Source organism: Accipiter gentilis, chromosome 15, assembly GCF_929443795.1.
Source record: "Accipiter gentilis chromosome 15, bAccGen1.1, whole genome shotgun sequence".
Classification (NCBI taxonomy): Eukaryota; Metazoa; Chordata; class Aves; order Accipitriformes; family Accipitridae; genus Astur; species Astur gentilis.
The window spans coordinates 2,010,741-2,030,464 of record NC_064894.1 but is presented as its reverse complement, the minus strand read 5'-3'; the positions used below and the strand labels follow the sequence as shown (position 1 = coordinate 2,030,464).

General features: G+C 38.0%; 1 protein-coding gene across 1 annotated transcript in view; it reads left to right on the top strand.

The window, feature by feature from the left end:
* Positions 1-19,724, top strand: part of EYS (eyes shut homolog) — a 940,845-nt gene that overhangs the window by 480,889 nt on the left and 440,232 nt on the right. The window contains exons 27-28 of the mRNA XM_049818234.1: positions 9,353-9,524; positions 10,051-10,129. Coding sequence (XP_049674191.1) covers positions 9,353-9,524; positions 10,051-10,129 — 251 coding nt within the window. The remainder of the gene's footprint in view (positions 1-9,352; positions 9,525-10,050; positions 10,130-19,724) is intronic.

Genomic DNA, 19,724 nt, shown 5'->3' with positions numbered 1-19,724 from the left:
GTTATGGAGTGATAAGGAAGTAAATGTGAGTATATTTTTTTCTACTCAAAGCTATATTTGTATTATTTTAGAGTGATGCTAGAACATCTTTTTCTTGATGCATTTACCACATAGTGCAGCTCTTCAATTTCCCTTATTTTAATTTTATTTATACACTCCATTTTATATTACAGTGTTGAAATTAACGTGGCTAATGAACAGTGACTATACTGAATAAAAGATGGGTATTTCTCTGTAAGACTGTGTTTATATTAATACATGTATGCAATATATGAAATATATATGCTGTATTTACAGTACAACATACCAATACGGTTCTTTCTCTGTATTGAATGGTATTAGTTCAAATGAGAAATACATTGCTGCTTAGAAATTTGTCTTTCAGTAACAAGTTTTCAGTTAGCTTTTAGTTTTAAATTTTTTTCTCAATTCTAATACAGTAATTGCTCATACTAAAACCTATGTTCTTAAAACCAAAGTTAAAATGTCATAAATACTGAATTGATACTTGCATCTTGCCCAGCTACGTGACTTTCTCTGGCAATATTGACAACTATGACGTTTTTGTCATCATGTTTCCAATATTCAGACATGAATTAATAGATTTTACTTGCACTGTCTTCAGACTTATCTAGTTCTCCATCCCTTTTTGTAGGTTTATTGATCCATGAACTGAATCATAACCTAAACTGTGATATCTTTAGGTATAGCTTGATTTTATCATTGATAATCCAGTAAATACAATTTCTGTCCTTATCAGAGGGATGCTCTGGCCGTGCGCTGAGCGGGCAGCGCAGGGGCTCAGGGCTCAGCCTGGCTGTGGCCTGAGCTGGGTGTCACTGGTTTAACCCCTGCCTGCCCTGCTCCAGCTTCAGCTCGGGGGGTAACGGAAGGGTGACACCCCCCCCCCCCCCCCAGTGCAGTCCTTGCCTGGCAAACCACAGGCAGCCCTGTGTGTGTGCCTGGGGCTGGGGGCTGCCGCCAGCCTGCAGCTGGCAGCTCGGGACAGGGAAACGGGCTGGGACAGGGAGCGATGTAAAGGGAAACCCAAGCAGAGTCCAAGGCTAGGGGGAGAAGAAAGTATCAACATCATGTTCCTTCGAAGAGAAGATAGAAACGCCCCGCCAGGCACATCACAGTCCTGCCAAAGACCTCATGATGCTGGGAAATCCTTGCAATGCCCTTCCCTGCACCCTGTGGCTACAATCTGTGCTTTAGACCCGCAGGGAGATTTGAAGCTTGAGCACGCCACCAGTGGAAAGGGTTAGATAAACTGGCAGGGTTTGGGGGGATTTTTGGTATAACCATTTTAACATCGATGCTTTTCAGTACTGATAATTTTGACTATCAGACTGTTAAAACATTAATAGGACTGCCGTTAAATTCTAGACTCGATGGTGTGTTCCCTTTCAGTTGTCACAAGATTATGATTTTTTGAATTTCTGTTATTTGTAGTAGAAAATGTTCACATCGCTAAGATCTGATGCTTGATCTGGTGCTTTCTATGACTAGGCACAGCAATAAGCCAAGAAGTAATTTGCTTAGGTAGATTGCTGCTTCTGATGGTCTCATCGTGCTTCAGCCTGGAGTTCAAATATCTAAGTAACAGACAGTGCAAGGTACAGGTGATGCTTTTGTATTTAATCCCTCTGGTTCTTGCATTCACTTTTAATTTAAACGGGCAGATACGGTTCTCGGAAGCCATGCATATCTAAGATTCCAAATTGGTATTTAGTGAAAAGAAATACCTTAAAAGTTGTAGACCAAGGGAATTAATCTGTATTTGTCTTAATTACTTTGTTTCCTGTGGTCTAATCTTATCTTGTAAAGTTCTCTTCGTTTTGGCATCCAGAGTGGAAAACAAACCTTGTCTAAACAAAAAAAAAAATCTGTACTTCAAAATAGTTTGCAACCACTCATTTTCTGCAGTCCTGTCAGCGCCAATTTAACTTGACTTAATATAAGGGAAGTGAAATAATTGCCTGAAGTAAATCTACTACTGACCCAAAAAGCAATAGAAATAGAAAATCAAAATCTCTGGTATTAGTCACTATGCTGTACTCTTCCTTAAGATGAAATCAACAAAAAGAAGCTCAGCAACCATATCAGCCCTAGATTTTCATGCAGCATACTTAGAAAACTTTTGTTACAGCTTATTTAGTCATAACAGACTAAATGAGGCAATACTAAAATGATGTTAAAAGGACATTAGGCTGTTCACAAGATTAATACCACTGTGACAAAGTGAGTACTAGTTCTTTTCAATCAGTTACTAATTTTAAGAGGCAACGTATTTCTAGATTTGTGAGAGGGCTGTTTTAGAATGTAATGATTTAGGCATATTGTATCAAAGTTACTTTATCAGAGATGAAAGACAAATTCTGCTGAAAAATGTCTTCTGAGGAGACTAAAGCATTTATTTACAATGTGGTTTTGTACATATGTGTATTCAGAAAATGTGTTTATTATAGAAAGTATTTCAAAAGCTGTGGGAATAAATTTATAGCTGGTAGAAGTTATTACATACCATATTTTTTCAAGATGTGTCTTCTGCATCTTCCTGTAATAACTAAAATACTTGAATTTTTCACCTAGTACTCATCCTAGCTTGTTTTTGCTTTAATTACAGAATGCTATTACATTATTTTTCCATATGCCGGTTTATCTTTGCATTGCTTTTGATCCCAGAGACCTCAACTGATAATTTTTTTTACTCTGTATTATTTTCTTGGGTTTTTTCTCTTGTGCAAAAAGTTAGCTAAGAATGATCAGTTACCATTCTTGATCATGGTCAAGATGGAACATGTTTGAATATATATTTTGTATGTGTCCAAATTAAGATTTTGAAGCTGTAAATAATTACCAGTGTCAAGTATCATATTCTAGTGTTTTTCCACAACTTCTGTTGCTAATTTATAGTTGTTTACAGTTATATATTTCTTGGAATTTATATCAGTAATGAGTACAACTGTTAGACAAATGGTGATTTAAAAAAACTTCTGAGTTAAAAAAACCCCACCAATTAAGCCCCTATAAGCTCGTACAAACATGGTACTAAGACCTGAAATTCATCTACAAATGTAGAGATTTTTCACAAGCATTACAATTATTATTCACAATTTCTGTGATACATAGATAGGCAGGTTAGAAAATGTTGTTTCTCGTCATTTTCTTCTTTTGGGGTTTAACACTCTCATGCTGAAATTGTATAACAAAGGAGTTAATTTTTTTTTCTGTAGTTGTGGAGTTGTGCAAATTAGCTCCAAGAAAGGCTGAGGCATCCCCAGTTAAGGAGGTAGGTTGTACATAAAAAGGACATTGGGGAAGGCTGCTGAGTTTTCTTGATGAAGGTATGAGATTGATCCTTCCCACGAATGGATGATTTGAAGGAGTAGGAGAATAGCTCTCTCCTTTTCATCTTAGTGCCGTTGTCATTAGCCCATACTCTTGTCTTCTCACATCTGTGGCATTTCCTTGCCTTCCACAGCGCTCTGACACGCAGGGGAGCCCCCAGGTTACCATCAATATCAATAATTCCCCAAACGTATTTGTGAGGTACTCCTCCCTTTTCTTTGATGCGTGGAGCCATCAATCGTAGCGTGCTTAGTACAGTCTGTAAAGCAGAGCTCCAAGAGGTGTCTTCAGCCCAGTAACACACCCGGCACAGTCAGAGCTGTGAAACGCTTTACAGGCGACATTTGAAGTGAAGTGCTAGTTCTGTGGTATTATAGTCTGTCTCTCACACCAACTTTGCAGAATGTTTGGTTGTATTATAATGATTATAACACTGCATGATTATTTTTAGTAGAAGTTTTCATACTTTGAACAAGGATTGCAAAAGAAGGCAGGTTTCAAATTAAATGACAGTCACACTGGAAGAGAATGACAGACTGTCTGGGTTACAGTCATGAACGATTGCCAGCCTTTTTGTGTATACAATGTGACAAATTAAAAATTTAGTACATTTTGCTCTTGGAAATATTTAAATGAAAATGTTTATTCATATTGGAATGGATTAATCCAGTGATGCTACGGGATTAATGCCAGGGATGTATTTGGTCTGATTTGTTCAGAGGGTATTAGAATATGGGTGTTGAATTTAAAGAAGAAATTTTATCTTCTGAATGTAAATTACTTTTTATAAAAACTTATAAAAAATATTTTGACTTAGTGAATTTTGGCAAGAATATTTGAACTAGCTCCTACTGTTCAGCAAGTTATTTTGTTAGAACTAATAGTTAAAAATTACATTTTTCTTAAATTCTTTTTTATTTAATTTTTCTGTGTTATGTGTATTCATTTTCATCTTTAACCCTATTGTACCAGTAATTGCTGTAATGATTATAGTCAGTATTCACCCCAAATCTCACAAATTCTTTTTAGGGTGAGAATAACAAAATGGACTTTTACTCTCTACATATGTCTGAAACTTTTAACACTGGCAGGACTAAAATTTCACTTTGCCTGTTTATTCCTAAAGCTTTCCCTAGTAAGAACAGAATATGGAGATATCACTACAAGGCATTTCTGTTCTTTCCATCAGATTCAGTCTTTCTTGGCAAAACCTAATCTTAGTTACATACCATGATATCTGTTTTTTAAGGAAACTAAGCACAAAGTTATTTTTCTTCAGCTTCCAATGTTATTCCCTGCCTGAACATTACTTCATGGATTTTGGTTCCTCTGTTTCAGATACACCTGGAGATTAAAGACTCTTTGTGACATTAAGCATTCTCTTAAGCAAAGATTGGCTTGAAAGGTGATGTACAGGATTTCATAGTATTTCAGCAAAAATAATGGAAGACTACTGTGATATGTTCTCGCTGAACTCTGAGGAGTGGGAGAACTGAGGCTGAGAAGAAAAACTTTATTTAAGGAAACATTATTTCAGGACTCATGCTGGTATTCCAAAAACTCCGTACACGCCAGGAAAAAAGAAACTGTAGATTTAGAAAATGTGGAGCAAGCTGCATTCCATGGATAATGAATGATGTTTACAGCTGATACTAGGAATAGGCTTAAGTTCCCCTAATTTTAGTCCTCTAAAAACTAGGCAGCTAGTCCAAATTACTCATTTAATTTCCTTCTGCAGTTATTGCCACCACTAGGACATTCGAGGTAAGTGGTGTCCAAGACATGATACAGGTCGCTCTTTGAAGGTGTTTCTTTCTTTATCTATTTTAAAGTGATTTTAGACACTTATCTTAAACTAGCTGCTTAATTTCACAATAGTTAAAATTAGGTGTGATATATTAAACTCTGACTTTCCTAACACAGTATTATCTGAATTGTGCTCTCTTCACTGCCACACAGAAGCTGAGGAATGGGCAGATACGTTCTGCCCACTGGCATTTCCACAAAATTACATATTTATAGAAAAATAATTTTACAAGTTTCTAATTTTGCATAAGCATAACCTGTATAGAATACTAAAAATAGTTACTTTCTTCAGTTTATGTAGTTATTCTGAGGGTTCATTTTTTCATTAATTCATTATGAATATTTTACTGGACTGTCTGAGAGAAGATACGCAGGCCTTTACAAAAGACATGAGACCATACAAGAAAGAACCATTTCTTTGCGTTAACAATATGTATGACTAGTTCTAATTTGGCACTTTGATCAGAATTTTGCAAGTGTTTGGGCACTTCAGTGGAATTAACCTATTAATTTTTTTTTCTTTTAGCAGATTTGACTGCAGTTCTGTGGCATTTTACTGACATGTTCTCTTTTATTGTGACTATTACATATATTAAGTCACATTTAGTTTAAGTCTTCAAGTTACAGAAAAGGAAGATCTCTTTATACAATGTATATTTTGAATATTTCTCCACAATTTGGTAATTCTGAGTGTAATTCTAAATACCTTTTTTTTAAAGAAATACTGCAATGATTCCTGTATTTAAAACTCTCCAAGGTTATAATTATAAATTTTTTTGTAGGAATGAAAGGAAAATATAAAATAGTTTTTCCCAATACATCTTATCTTTTGAAACATAATTTTTGTAATCATTTATTGACACATTAAATTTATGCACTGAGTCTTCTTTTCCCACAATCAAGTAATGGACTTTCACTGCATTGCCTACTAACAGTAACATTATCCTACTAACAGTAACTATTTTTTAGGATATAATGTAATTTGATTTCAGGTTTATTTCCTTTAGTGGATATATTACATCTATGCAGAGGATAGAGAACAGCAGCAGTGAAAGGTAGCCATAGGAACGAATGGCATTGGATTATTTATAAAGCAAACTATTTTAAATAATAAACCTGAACAGAGCTATTCTAGGGTTTGCTTTCTTCAAGATCAGAAATATCTTCCTTAAAAATTCATAAAACAATAAAACTATTTTTTAAATTATTGTTACTTCACATACATCTCATTATCAAAAGCAAAGTAACTAAACTCGAACTCAGAATCTTTAACTCTCAAAATACAGGTTTGCACCTCCTAAGTAACGTGTGATTAACTAGGAAAGTGAGTTTTTAAAAGTAAGTTGTGTTGTTTTAGTAAGAGTACATAGTACAAAACCCAGCAGCAATCTGTGTACATGAATACCCATTCATTAATATGTCCTCTCACTAATCTGGTAAGTTTAAATTAGTAAGACTTTTTAGGAAAACAGACTTTTTTGTTTGTGTTGGAAGCTAATACCATTTCTAATCAGCAGTGTTAGAAAGACAGGAATGAAAGCATGACTGAGTGAGAATACAGCTGGTTATGAGAGCAAAGATTGGAATTATTCATTTACCAAGAAACGATAACCTTCAGACTATCACATTTTAAAACTCACAGTGTTTGCTAAATGGACCAGGAAGATCAAAAGATCTACAATCATGAAATGACCTTGTTTTTTATAATGGTGTAGAGTAGAAATAACAATGTTACAGAGATGCCCTCACTATCAGATACAAGAAAAATAATCACTTTTAGAGTTGCAAGTAAAGTGAACTCAAAGTATATTATTATGTAGTACTAGCATCCTGCCAATGCCTTTGAAGCATTCCTTGATAAGAGCAGATTAAGAATTTTCTTTCCTAATGCTGACTTACAAGGAGAATTGCCTCTTTGATAGTTACATCTTCTATAACAGAACAGGTGAACTTGGCTTCTCTGTTCCTGAATTTAGATTTTGGCCATATGTTTACAAAATTTCTATTTCTGAAAGTTTTAAGTTCATCTACATAGTGATATCAAATAAGACACCAGTGATCAGAGAGTGTGACGCTAAATGAGCAAGAGTGTCCAAGGAGCACAAACAGTCAGAGCTGTTTGCTGAATGCTTGTATGGGATGGGGGATAAACAGGTTTCAGAAGTGCCTTCTAATTTGTACCAATATATAGCTTAGCATAGTGCAAGTATCACTGTGTCGAGATGTGGTCAGAATTGCACAGCAGCCCCTCTCAGCTCATTTTCCTGGGGGTGCCTGCCAAGTCCAATCTCCTGCCATGCACTTTCCATTAGAGCGTGACACCAGTACTCTAGGGCTGCTGGGGCTGAGGCCACAGGCTTCAAAGTAGAATCTGGGAATTTGTTTTATACTCTTTGACTCAATTAGGAGACTGAGAGTGTTCTGTGGAAAAAACCAATTTTCTCAAATGTGTACAATATTTTTACATACCTTACATTCATATTAATGTGAACATTACACTATTGATCTTCACTAGATAAAAACGTTCCCTGTGATCTTAAAGTAACTCTGATTTGTAGCATGTTAATAGATTTATTGCAAATGCTTGATTGTGGTGTTTGGCTGTATATTCACACATGGACTAGACAAAGGTTAGGTTATCTCTTGTGCTTCTTCCTTGCTATGAATTCCTTCCTTTAAAAAGCTGCCAGTAGTTGGGTGCATAGGAATGATAAAAATCTAGGAACTTTCCAGTTACTCTTCACATTTCTGTATAGAATGGCTGGTTTTGAGTTGAGGCTGTGATACTTAAGTAAATACCTCATAACAGAAAGGCAAGAAATGCCTTTCATTTCTGTTGTGAAGTGGAGAGCCAGAGGAGCTGGTGTAACTTCTGGATTCTGGACACTTTCTCTGCTCTGGAGGAGGACCTTTTGTCTTAAGCATTGTTTTTTCTCCTCCACACCTCCCCTGGCCCACACACCTGAAAAATCAGGAGCATGTTCTTGCATTATCCCTAGTATACTGATTTTGGCTGGGATAGAGGTGAATTTCTTCCCAGTAGCTGGCATTGGGCTGTGGTTTGGATTTGTGCTGGAAACAGTGCTGATAACCCAGGGACGTTTTGGTTCCCGCTGAGCAGTGCTTGCCCAGAGCCAAGGGCTGTTCTGCTTCTCCCCCAACCCCACCAGCGAGGAGGCTGGGGGGGCACAAGGGGTCGGGGGGGGACACAGCCGGGACAGCTGACCCCGACTGACCCCAGGGACGTCCCACACCAGAGGACGTCATGCTCGGCAAGAAAATCTGGGGGAAGAAGAAGGAGGGGGGACGTTGGGAGTGATGGCGTTTGTCTTCCCAAGGGAGCGTTGGGCATGCTTGGAGCCCTGCTGTCCTGGAGATGGCTGAACTCCTGCCTGCCCCTGGGAAGGGGGGAATGGATTCCTGGGTTTGCTTTGCTTGCGTGCGCCGTTTTTGCTTTCCCTGTTAAATTGTCTTCATCTCAGTGCGCGAGTTTTCTCACTTGTACCCTTCCGATTCTCTTCCCCATCCCACTGTGGGAGTGAGCGAGTGGCTGCGTGGGGCTGAGCTGCATAGAAAGAGACCAATGTACATGTTGGTTGTCAGTTAGTATTTTGTAAAGTACTTTGAGATGTTTAGATGGAAGATGTGTGGCACTAATTTGCAGGAAAATTGCAAGCAGAAAAGTGCACCACCATATCTCTCATAATTAATGTCTTCAAAAAGATTTCAAAGAATTTTATGTCTTGCATCATTTATTGCAAGCCCTTGGATTTTAACTTCATTTTGAGAAAGTAAGAATTACAGTTAGATCACCACCAAGACATGTATCATTGTAATTCTGTATTCCTCTTATAGGAAACCCATGCTATGCATCTGTCTTAATAACTGTGTAAAAAAATTCCTCTTGATATTTCCTTTTCTCCATTTTAACCATTTTGCTTGCAAGTTGACCCTCAAAGCCTTCTTGCTTTGCCACACTTGGAGTTATCATTGTAATGTTTTGCAGTATAACCATTCATTTCAGCATTTGCACTTGTAGGTAATTCCAGTGGGATATTTTTTGATGAATATAGTGATATATATAAACAACGTATGTAAATAAAAGCAGTTTATCTGGAATTTTTATTATTAATAAACTGTTGGTTTGAGTTTGGAATTTAAAGCTTAGTCATATCTTCTGTTTTTTACACAGGTGATAGATGTGAAGTAAATATAGATGAATGTATGTCTACTCCTTGCCTCAACAATGGAAGTTGCGTTGATGACATCAGTTCCTATAAGTGTTACTGTAGGAGAGGTTTTATTGGAACAAACTGCGAGATAAATGTTAATGAATGCTTGCCAGATCCCTGTCTTCATGGAAGGTGGCTATTTTTATTTAACTATGATTATCTCCAAGATAATGTACCTAACTAGCAATATTTAAGATTTAATGGTATGGGAAGGTTGATAAATACACTTTTAATTATGTTCTTCCATAAAGTAAGAGTAGAAGCACACTTAAAGATGACAGATGTTGTCTGCTTAAGCTAATGTAATATACTGTTACATTATCTCAGTTTCTCTTTCATTTTTGCTCATTAGCATAAACCAGTTTTCAGTACATGTGGATTAATTAGAGTTTAATATACTTAAAAGCAAATCTTTAGCTGTTACATGCCAACAGGTTGAAATGGGAAGACATATTTTAATATGAGAGTCAGTATCCTTATAAAACCCCTCAGCACCCATAATACACACATTTGAAACCTGTTATTAAAAGTAATTAAAAGTGCCATGGATTTCAGTAGGTTACATCAGACCACTGTTTTGAAATGCATGGAACGATACTACTAGTGCTGAATCTAGAATTACATAGCTTCATCTGAGTAACACTGTTTTGTATTTCAGATGTATAGATCTCATTGATGGATATCAATGCTCTTGTGAATCAGGATGGACCAGCTCAAGATGTGAGATAAATATTAATGTATGTCTTCAAATTTTATTTTAGTTATGGGGGAAAGGGTAATATGCTGCTTGAAACTCATTTTTATTTAAGTAACTTCGGAGTGGGCTAGTTTAGTGAAAATGCATGACAGAAACTCAGTTGTTTCAAATCCATTCAGAAAAGCTCATTGTTTGTTACTTACATGAAACTGCATTAAAAAAGACCATTGAGAAAATGTCTAAAGAACTTTAAAGGTGAAGTGTGAATGGTAAATCTGAAAAGCTACAGCAAACTAAGCCAACATTACCTGAAAGTCATTTATCCCTCAGTTCAGCACGGATAACATAACTACCTAATTTGCTTGTGAGCCCCGTTTGCTGTAGCTTAACTGTATATTTGAATAGTAAACCTCAAGGTGCAATGTTCTGAAAGTAGGCATGACTCGCGTTTAAAATTTCAAAATCCAGGTAATTGTAGAATTCTATGACATAAAACCGTGGCATACAAAATACTTTGCCCACTTCCACCTCTTAAGTTGAAGAACATTTTTGCTTGGGAATGGCTGTGGATAAGAACACATCTGTATATGCGAGTCTGTGCCATGGAGATTCCTGTGGTCAGCAAACCAACTTGTAGAAGGTGGCTACATCTGGCATAACAATTACAATATTGGCAACGCTTTGGGGAAATTATTGAATTGGTTTAGTCTTTTTCAGGTTTTGTACCAAACAGAGTTTAATCAGATCTGGGGATATGATGCTTTTAAATGTATTCGTTCTCATCGGAGAGTCTGGCATGACATCCGCCTCCATTTGGGCTATCTGGCTTCTAATATTGTGTTTCTGAATCGTCAAAAACACCTTCCAAAATGTTATCCAAGCTTCTTTTTAGCTTATGTATGCATGTAGGGACCTTTCATGATTTTTTTATATATAGCTAGAAGTACTAGATAGCTAAAAATACCTCATATTACATAAAGGAAGTATGGTCTGTAACTTTACTGTTGAAAATGCATGACAGTCTCACACAAGGAGTAGATCTAGCTGGAATATTACCTTCCAACTTCCTTTACAGAAAGAAAAAAGTCAGAAAATAAGTGATTTAGCTCAACAGAGTGCACATCATGGTATGATCTTGCAAATCTGTATGATTATCAGCTGTTGCCAATGCTAATGCAGAATACCCTTGGGTAGTATTTTCTCTAGCAACATCCATGATTTACGCTTTCCTCCATTTTAAGAGAATGAGAGATTAAATGACCTGTAGACAACTGCATAAAATCATATTCAAAGATAACCACATTTCATGCTGAGATGTTTGAAAATGCATAGATTAGAAATTCATAGAAAGAAACAATATACGTATACATTTGACAGATAAGTCTGTCAGAGTGATGGCTTCATTTTTTGATATCCATTCTATTTGCATGCAGTGTGATCCCCAGATTGGACTGTGCTGCAGGTGTCATATTTTTAAAGGCTCTAACACTGCGTTCGTCCTGCTCAGACATATATCATGCCTATACAAGTCTTATAGTGATCAACAAGGCTTTCTGACTGTCTAGGGGTGTGCACATCTGTATAATCATGGTAGGCTTATGCTCTGTAATTGATTTGCTCTAGATTAACATCAGCCAGTTCCTTTGTTTAAAAAAATAATCCGGAGTTAAGCCAGGTAAATATACTTCAATATTTTCTTCACTTGAGGATACATTTCTTTGTATTAAGGTTTATGCAACTGCATTGGGAGTAAGTGCCAAGGCTTTCTTTGGGGCGGGGGGGGGGGGGGGCTGCAAGGGTGGTCTCTGTGAGAAGAGGCCAGGGGCTGCCCTGTGCTGGATGCAGCCCATTCTAGTTAGCTCCGACAGACCCACTGCCAGACACAGCTGAGCCCCTCACCCAAGAGAGTGGCACCTCTCTGGAAACATATTGAAGAACGGTTGAAAAATGCTGCTCAACAGAGAGGAGTGAGGGGAAAAAAGGGTGAGCCCCAGCCCTGCAGACCCCCAAGTCAGTGCAGAAGGAGGGGAAGAGGTGCTCCAGGCACCGAAGCAGAGATTCCTCTGCCAGCCCGTGGGGAAGACCATGGTGGAGCCAGTGTTTCCTTGTATTCCACGGAGAGGACCATGCCAAGGCAGACACCCATGCTGCAGCCCACGGAGGACCCCACGCCACAGCATGTGGGTACACCCCAAAAGAACAGCAGCCCATAGAGCGCCCACACAGGAGCAGGCTCCAGGCAGGACCTGTGGCCCGTGGAGAGGACCCACGCTGGAGTAGGGGAAAAGCGTGAGGAGGAAGGAGCAGCAGGGAGGAGCTGTTACAAACTGACTGCAACCCCCATTCCCCACCCGCCCCGCACTGCTCAGGGTGGAAGGAGGAGGTAGAAGGGTTGGGAATGGAGGAGCAAAGTTGAGCCTGGGAAGAAACAGGTAGTGGTTTTAGGTTTTGTCTTTGTTTCTCACTGTCCAAAAATCTATTTTGGATTGGCAATAACTTAAATTTTCCCCAAGTCAACTCTGTTTTGCCTGTGACAATGATTGGTAAGTGATCTCTCTGTCCTTATCAACCCGTGACTTTTGTCAGCTTAGTTTCTTCTTTTGTCCTCTTGAGGAGGGAGAGTGTGAGTGGCTGGGTGGGTATTGCACGGCCGTGCAAGGTCAGCAGCGAGGCTGATTGAAATAACCAGTTTAAAAGTAAAATATATTTATGTGTATATATAATTCCCTAGACATACTTGGATTTTTTTTAATATTTTTCATCTTGGATTTTTTCATCCTCTACATGTGTTGCAATATAGTTTGCAAGAAAATACACTTCAAGACTTTCTCAGGTTGTCTAATACTTTAGGAAAAAACCACCACTTTCTGTCTTTATGGATATATCCTATAACTTTTGCATATCTAATATGGAGTGTGGATGTTGGAACTTCCCTATCTACTACAGTTTCCACTGCTTTTTAATTTATGGATTTCATCCAAAAAAGAGTAAGAAATAATAGATGTCCTGTATGAATTAGTTGCAATACACGATTTCCTTTGACATTTGTGTATTTTTTAAATTGTAAGATGAATGTATATAACTGAAAATCGATCTTTTCTCTCTAATATAGGTAAACATAGATTGCTAATATGGTCAGTAATAGTAATTATGGTTAGTAATAGATATTGTTTCTTACGGGGTTTTTTGTTTGTTGGTTGTTTTGTTTTTTTTATTTTTGCTATGACTGATGAGAAGTCATTGGCAGTTGTGCTTCTTCCAGGTTCAGCTAAGGCTGTCTCATGCTTTCAAAAAGGAAGCAAAAAGCATTTTGAGTCTTCACACAGGAGGATATTCAGCTTGTTGGTGCTTCTGCTTGTATCTGATAGAAAGCTCTGATCAGACTGTATCCTAGAATTATTTTGTCTGGTTTTACTGATCTTTTCTCTCTATTTTCATAAAAGACAGAAACAAGGGGGAAATCAGGAAAACCAACTAATTTTCTACACAAAGGCACCACAGCTGATGCACATGTGGAGTCAGAGAACAATATCCTGCTAGTCCAAGCAAATAAGCAATTATTCACCAGGACTTGCCAGATTGCACAAAAGACAGGAGACTTGACAGTCATATAATTATCTGTGATTTGATTGGGAAGAACAGTAGGATTCCGCTTGCCTAACTTGAGTTGTCTTTGTGAAAGCTAGTTGTCTATACGCTTATTATAGTTCATGGAAATGTGGTGAATATTCAGTGAGATCTGCAGAGCTGTTCAGCTGATTTTGAAATGGGCATCTGCATTTCATGAGTGAGTCTAGACTGCACTGATGGTGTTGGCTGGGTCTTAGTGGGCTGTAATAGGTAAGCCAGAGAGTAGCAATCCCTCCCCAGAATTCTCTCTGTAGCATGCACGTGTATGGCAAACATTGGCGAATGAATAAAGAGCCTCAGCTGAGCTGGATGCTCTTGTTTGTGCCTGTGTGGGACTTCTTCAGACTCTCAAGTATTTTTACCTATTGCTAACTAGTTTAAAGAGGGTTGAGTAAGGTATGTAGTTTCTTGAAAGAAGCGAAACTAAGGTAAACTTCAAAAAAATAATGTAGTTTATGCTCAAGATGCAGGTAGGTAAATCTAATAGCAGGAGGAGAGGGAGATACCCACTTTATTCTGCAAAGCACATCATCTGTGATGATCCACCCATGGGACAATTTCAGTGTGTGTAATATTTCAGGGACCTCCTGACTCTGAGGTAGTAAGTTTACTTTAAGTAGGATTGACTGAATTGGAGATTCTATTAAATGGAGAAGTAATACAAAAATAGAGAATAGGAATTGGAGACATAAAGAAATGGATGAGACCTACAAGTATGTTGCAGAGCAGTCTCACCTCCAAAGTGGTAGGCCCTCTGAGGACGTTCCATTGATAGGTATATTTCTGATCTCCAACATTAGAAAAGCCTATCAAGCGATACCGCAGTATGCTCTTGCATCAAGGATGCTCTAGCAACAGAGTGTATGTTAAAACCCAGGATTATTCAGTTGTTAGGTACATGGGTAACTGGATTTATGACCTCAAAGAAGCCTTGGATACAGAGTAACCTGCTTTGTATCTGGAAAGACAGCAGATCTCTAGAGACATCACTTCAATGTACTAGAAGGGAGCCGATAATTGTGACCTGTGTTGATAACCAGTAATGGAGGAAATTTTATGAAGGATGTTCTTGAGGTTGTAAGTTCAGGCTGGGCAGGAAAATGAGATCTAGGTCATGCACCTAGCTTTCTTTGAAAGACTGCCAGTTCCACATGAGACCTGAGAGGCAGACAGAGATTCAGCCCCAGTACGTAAGTAATATGCTGGTATAGACAAAAGCAGTTCAAATGCATTTGAAAACGGAAAACCTTGTGAAATTGGAGGAACCTGTACAAGAATGGATTGCACCTTTATCATCATGGAACCAGGCTGTTGAATGAAAATTAAAATGGTTGTAGGGGAAATGCTGACAAGTATAGAAGGGCACTATTTAAGAAAGACAGAACTTAAAATCTGAACATGACTAATGTTCAGTGTGCCTCTGAAAAGACCAGCATCTGGCTCAAGAGGTGTTAATGACAGAGATGATGTCTATTAGTGACTATAATACAGCTAGGTTTATGACTGTAGCATGAAAGAGCATGCCAAATAAATCCAGGAGATAGACATTCAATTTCAGGAAAGGAAACAATGTAAAAATGAGGCACATTGTCAAATAACGTAAGAGGAGCAAGCCAAAACCACAAGAAACTTAGAAGCAGACTTGGGGCTACTAACAAATGGTACCTTAAAAGCCCAGGTAAAATGTGTGCCACAATTCAAGAACACAGAGTGGTCCAAAGCCCCTGAATGGCTTAAGGAGGAAACTTAAGGCTGTCAGGGAAAAATTGGCATTTTAACAAACGGAAAGCTTGCGCACATGGGAAGAACAGAAAAGTTCATAAAACACACAAGTTCAGATGTTGGGAGGAAGTTCAAAAAGCTAAAACGCAAATTGAAAAGTGCCTTGTAAAGGATGCTCTGCCTTTTAAAGAGCTCTTCACATCTATCAAAACCAGGAAGCCAGGTAGGGAACTGGTGGGATTGCTTGATGGCTGAAGTGTAAAACGGGCACTCAGAGAGGGTAAGGTCGTAGCAAGAGCAGCTCAGGGAATTCTTTGCATTTGAGGAATGCCAGAAGGACCTCAAAAAATGGAGAGAGTGAAAAGGTGGAGGATAAACTTAAGTGTAAGATAATAATCTAGGGAAAAATAGTCTAATACCTACAGCTGAATTCAGAAGTGTCAGTTACAGCTCAGGAAAGACTTGGAGCAATCATTGACAGTTCTTTGAAATCATTGTCTTCTCAGTGTGCAGTCACAGTGCAGTATAGCAAAAAAAATACTAGGCGTGATCAGGAAGAGTATGGGGAACAAGGCAGAGGGCATGATTTCACTGCTATGTAAAGCCTGGGTGGGCTTACATCTTGGGTACTGTGCACAGTTTTGGATCTTGCATCTCAAGGGAGATGTAGTAGAGTTAGAGAAGCTACAGAGGGCAACAAAAATAATATTAATTGAATAGTTGTCTTGTAAGAAGAGATTTAAATGGCTGGAACTATTCCGTTTGAAGAGGAGAAAGCTGAGGGGAATGTAATTAATGTTTAGAAAACTATGACAGTGGTAGATAAACGTAAATGGAAAATTTCGCCACCAAATTCTGTAGTTAAAGAACTGGGGGGACATGATGAAAATAATCAGAGAAACATTTGGAAGAAATAAAAGTATTTTCTTTCACAGGAAGCAGAGAACCTCTGGAACTTGCTGCCACAGAAGGCTGGGGAGGCAGGTGGTCTCTTAGCAGGTTCAGAAAAATTAGGCAAGTCATGGAGAACAGGTCCATAAATGAATGATAAATGAACCAGTCAGGGAAGTACTGTTTTTCATGTCTGATTAGACAGTTCTGCTTGCTGGGAGGGTGTATGGGACATAGACTGTAGAAAGTGGCAAAGTTCACGTGACTTTCCTGAAGTGGTTTTCTCTCCGGCACTATTATAGACAGACTACTGGGGCAGATGGAGCACTGGTCTGATCCAGGATGTTCCTGCTGTGTATTGTTGTCTAAGAAATAGGTTTATTTTTATTATCTTCCTCTTATCATTGTATCCACATTCCAAAATTTCAGAGCAAAATATTTTTGTCCTTTTAAACTCATTCTGAATTGAATGACGTTGGATAAAACCAACATTCTGAAATACAGAAATAAGTTTTCCCAGTTCATTCCACAAAATGTTGTATGTATATTTAATCCACCAAATGAAAAAGCTCTGGAAAGTTAATAATTAAGCAATATGGATACATGATTATATTAACAAAAAATTAACAGAAAAAACAGTAATTTTACTGGCTACAAAAATACACTTCATTTATAGTTTTGCTAAACATAAAATAGGAATAGGCATCTGGAGCATTCAGCTCAATTCTTGACGTAAATCTCAGACTTTTACATGGTAGCAATACTATTGAAATTTAGCCCAAAGTAAGAGTGCACTTCAGACTCCCACATGAAAGGAAAAGTCCATAACTTGGCGAACCACACAGTTTAAACAAAGTGCTATTTTAAACATAGCAAAGGAAGCCTGGGCCTTTTGGTCTCTTAATAGCAGTTGTAATTACATCAGATGGTTGCACTCATGATAAATTCAACTGTGGTAAAATATCTTTGAAAGGAACTGAAATGCATATACATAGTTTCCGACTAATGCACTGAACCATGGCTGTTTTGCATAACTATGAAATCATACCAAAACATTAAATTATACATTTCCTATGAAGTAGTAGTATACATTTAGACTTTTTTTAAAAAAACTAGATTCAGGGTGCATTAAAAAAACATATGCATTCTGTATTTTGTATGTAGAAAAGCTTGCTTTAACACATGAATTTAGTTTCTAAAGCATTTATTTACAGCATTGATTTCCTTTCTGCCTACTTTTTTTTTTATTCTAATCCAAACCCTTAACCACATGGCTCTTGTTTATCATAGAAACCTCTGCTTTTAACCTGAGAATGATTTTGCCCTCAGTCCTATCATTAAATGACTGGAAACATAACTCTTGAAAGCATCTTTCTTTTGTTGTGCAATATCTGTCTTTGAATTCCTTTCTTATCTCTTCCTTTTCAGCTCTTATCAAATTAAAATTTTAAAGCCCTGTTTGGATCTATCTTCTACAGGTCAGACTTCCACCTTGAATCCAGTTTTCTCACAAATAATTAGGATGCTTGCTTCTGCTCCCTGAATTGATGTTTAAGGCCACTACCTTTTCAGGCTTCAAGTCTTCCTTTACAGTTAATCACTTAATAGTTGTCTACAGAGAAATCAAACAGCAGGTTGTACTTCGGGCTTTATAAGTTTTCAGAGGAAATTAGACCATATGATGCACCACATACATATAAGTATGTCAAAAGACAGATTTGTAAATAGCTTATGTATATTGCCCCATCCCTGGCAGTGCTCAAGGCCAGGCTGGATGGGGCTTTGAGCAACCTGGTCTGGTGGAAGGTGGCCCTGCCCAGGGCAGGGGGTTGGAACTAGGTGATCTTTAAGGTCCCTTCCAACCCATTCTGATTCTACCATTCTGTAATTTACGGTAGACTTTTTTCCCCTTCATAGCGGATTTGCATGAGTTAGTTATGTTCAGAATTAGTCTGTTCTGTAATTACCTTTTTTGATATAAAGCACAACTTCACTTAAATAAAAATATATCTATCATCACAATTAATTATTTTGCCTTGAATCTCCTTTATAAAATAGATTTTGAAGTGTTATTAGAAATATTTTTTTATTGCTACTCAGGAGGACTTCCAAGGAGGACTAATGAAAAAGTCCTTTCTGTAGAAGGAAAAAAAAACCCCTAAGTTCTAAAAGGCACTTCTAGATTTTGTTTTAAGAAACACCATTGAACTTAGATATTATTTGGAAAAATAGTGGATTTTCACTATTTTTATTAATTTGCTAAAATGTGTCCCCTCATAATTATTTCAAGCTATGGATTATGACTTTGGAAATGATATGATGTGATATGTAGAAAGCTGGGATTTCCTAGGCAGACTGACCTCACTTCCAAAGGCAAATGTCAGTGTGGCCCCACAGGTGTGGATAAGAGCGGTATGCCTTGAGCAAAGTGCTGTGCCTTTCTAGACCAGTTGCTACAGTCCAGATTCCAGAAGAATCACCTGCTGGCAGAACCAGTGGACTGTGCCATGCCAGGTGTGGAGTCTCTCAAGGGATGGTCATCCCCTTCCTCGTACAAACAAGATTTACTACACCATGACATTCAGAAAGCAATAAATAATAAATTATTGTTCTTCAGTAAATGTAGTGGATCTTGGTTTGCATTGTTTGAACTAAGGTGTCGTGGTTTAACCCCAGCCAGCAACTAAGCACCACGCAGCCGCTCACTCACTGCCCCCCCAACCTACCCTTAAATAGTTGCATAACTAGAAATCTTGATATTCTTTCACTTTCTTGCTTGACTTCTAAATTGTCTTGCTATGCTAAGAAAATCAGTGCGGACTTAAATGTACCATAACAATAATTTAGTAAAAATAAAGCCAGAAAATCACCACTCTGTTCTGCTGTCACAAGTCCGTATATTCCTTTCATTTAAAGCCCCATGGAAACTAATACTTGTCTTTAACTTATGTTTGCTTAAAGCATATGTTTTAGAGATACATTTAGTCTTTATTTTAAAACATAAGGAGGTGGAAGATCAACTGCTTTTGACAGTTCTACAGTGGATGACTCTCAGTAGTAAAGTTGGACCTTATCTCTAGCTGGATATGTCTGGATTTGTGAAAATAACTGTGCACTGCCATGCTCTCCCTCTCTCCCCCTCCCCTCCCCTCCTCCCTCCCCTCCCTTCTTTTCCCCTCTCCCCCTTTCTCCCCCCTCCCCCCCCTTCCCCCTCCTCCCCCCCCCCCCCTTCCTCTGCCCTCTCCTTCCTTGGTGATAAACTAAACCTAAGAACACCCACAGAGCCATCAAGAGTTCTGGAACTTCTTATAGCAAAGAACTCACATTGATTTTTGCTTTTAATAGGTAGAAACAGACCTGTACTCCATGAATTTGTCTAATCATTTTTAACC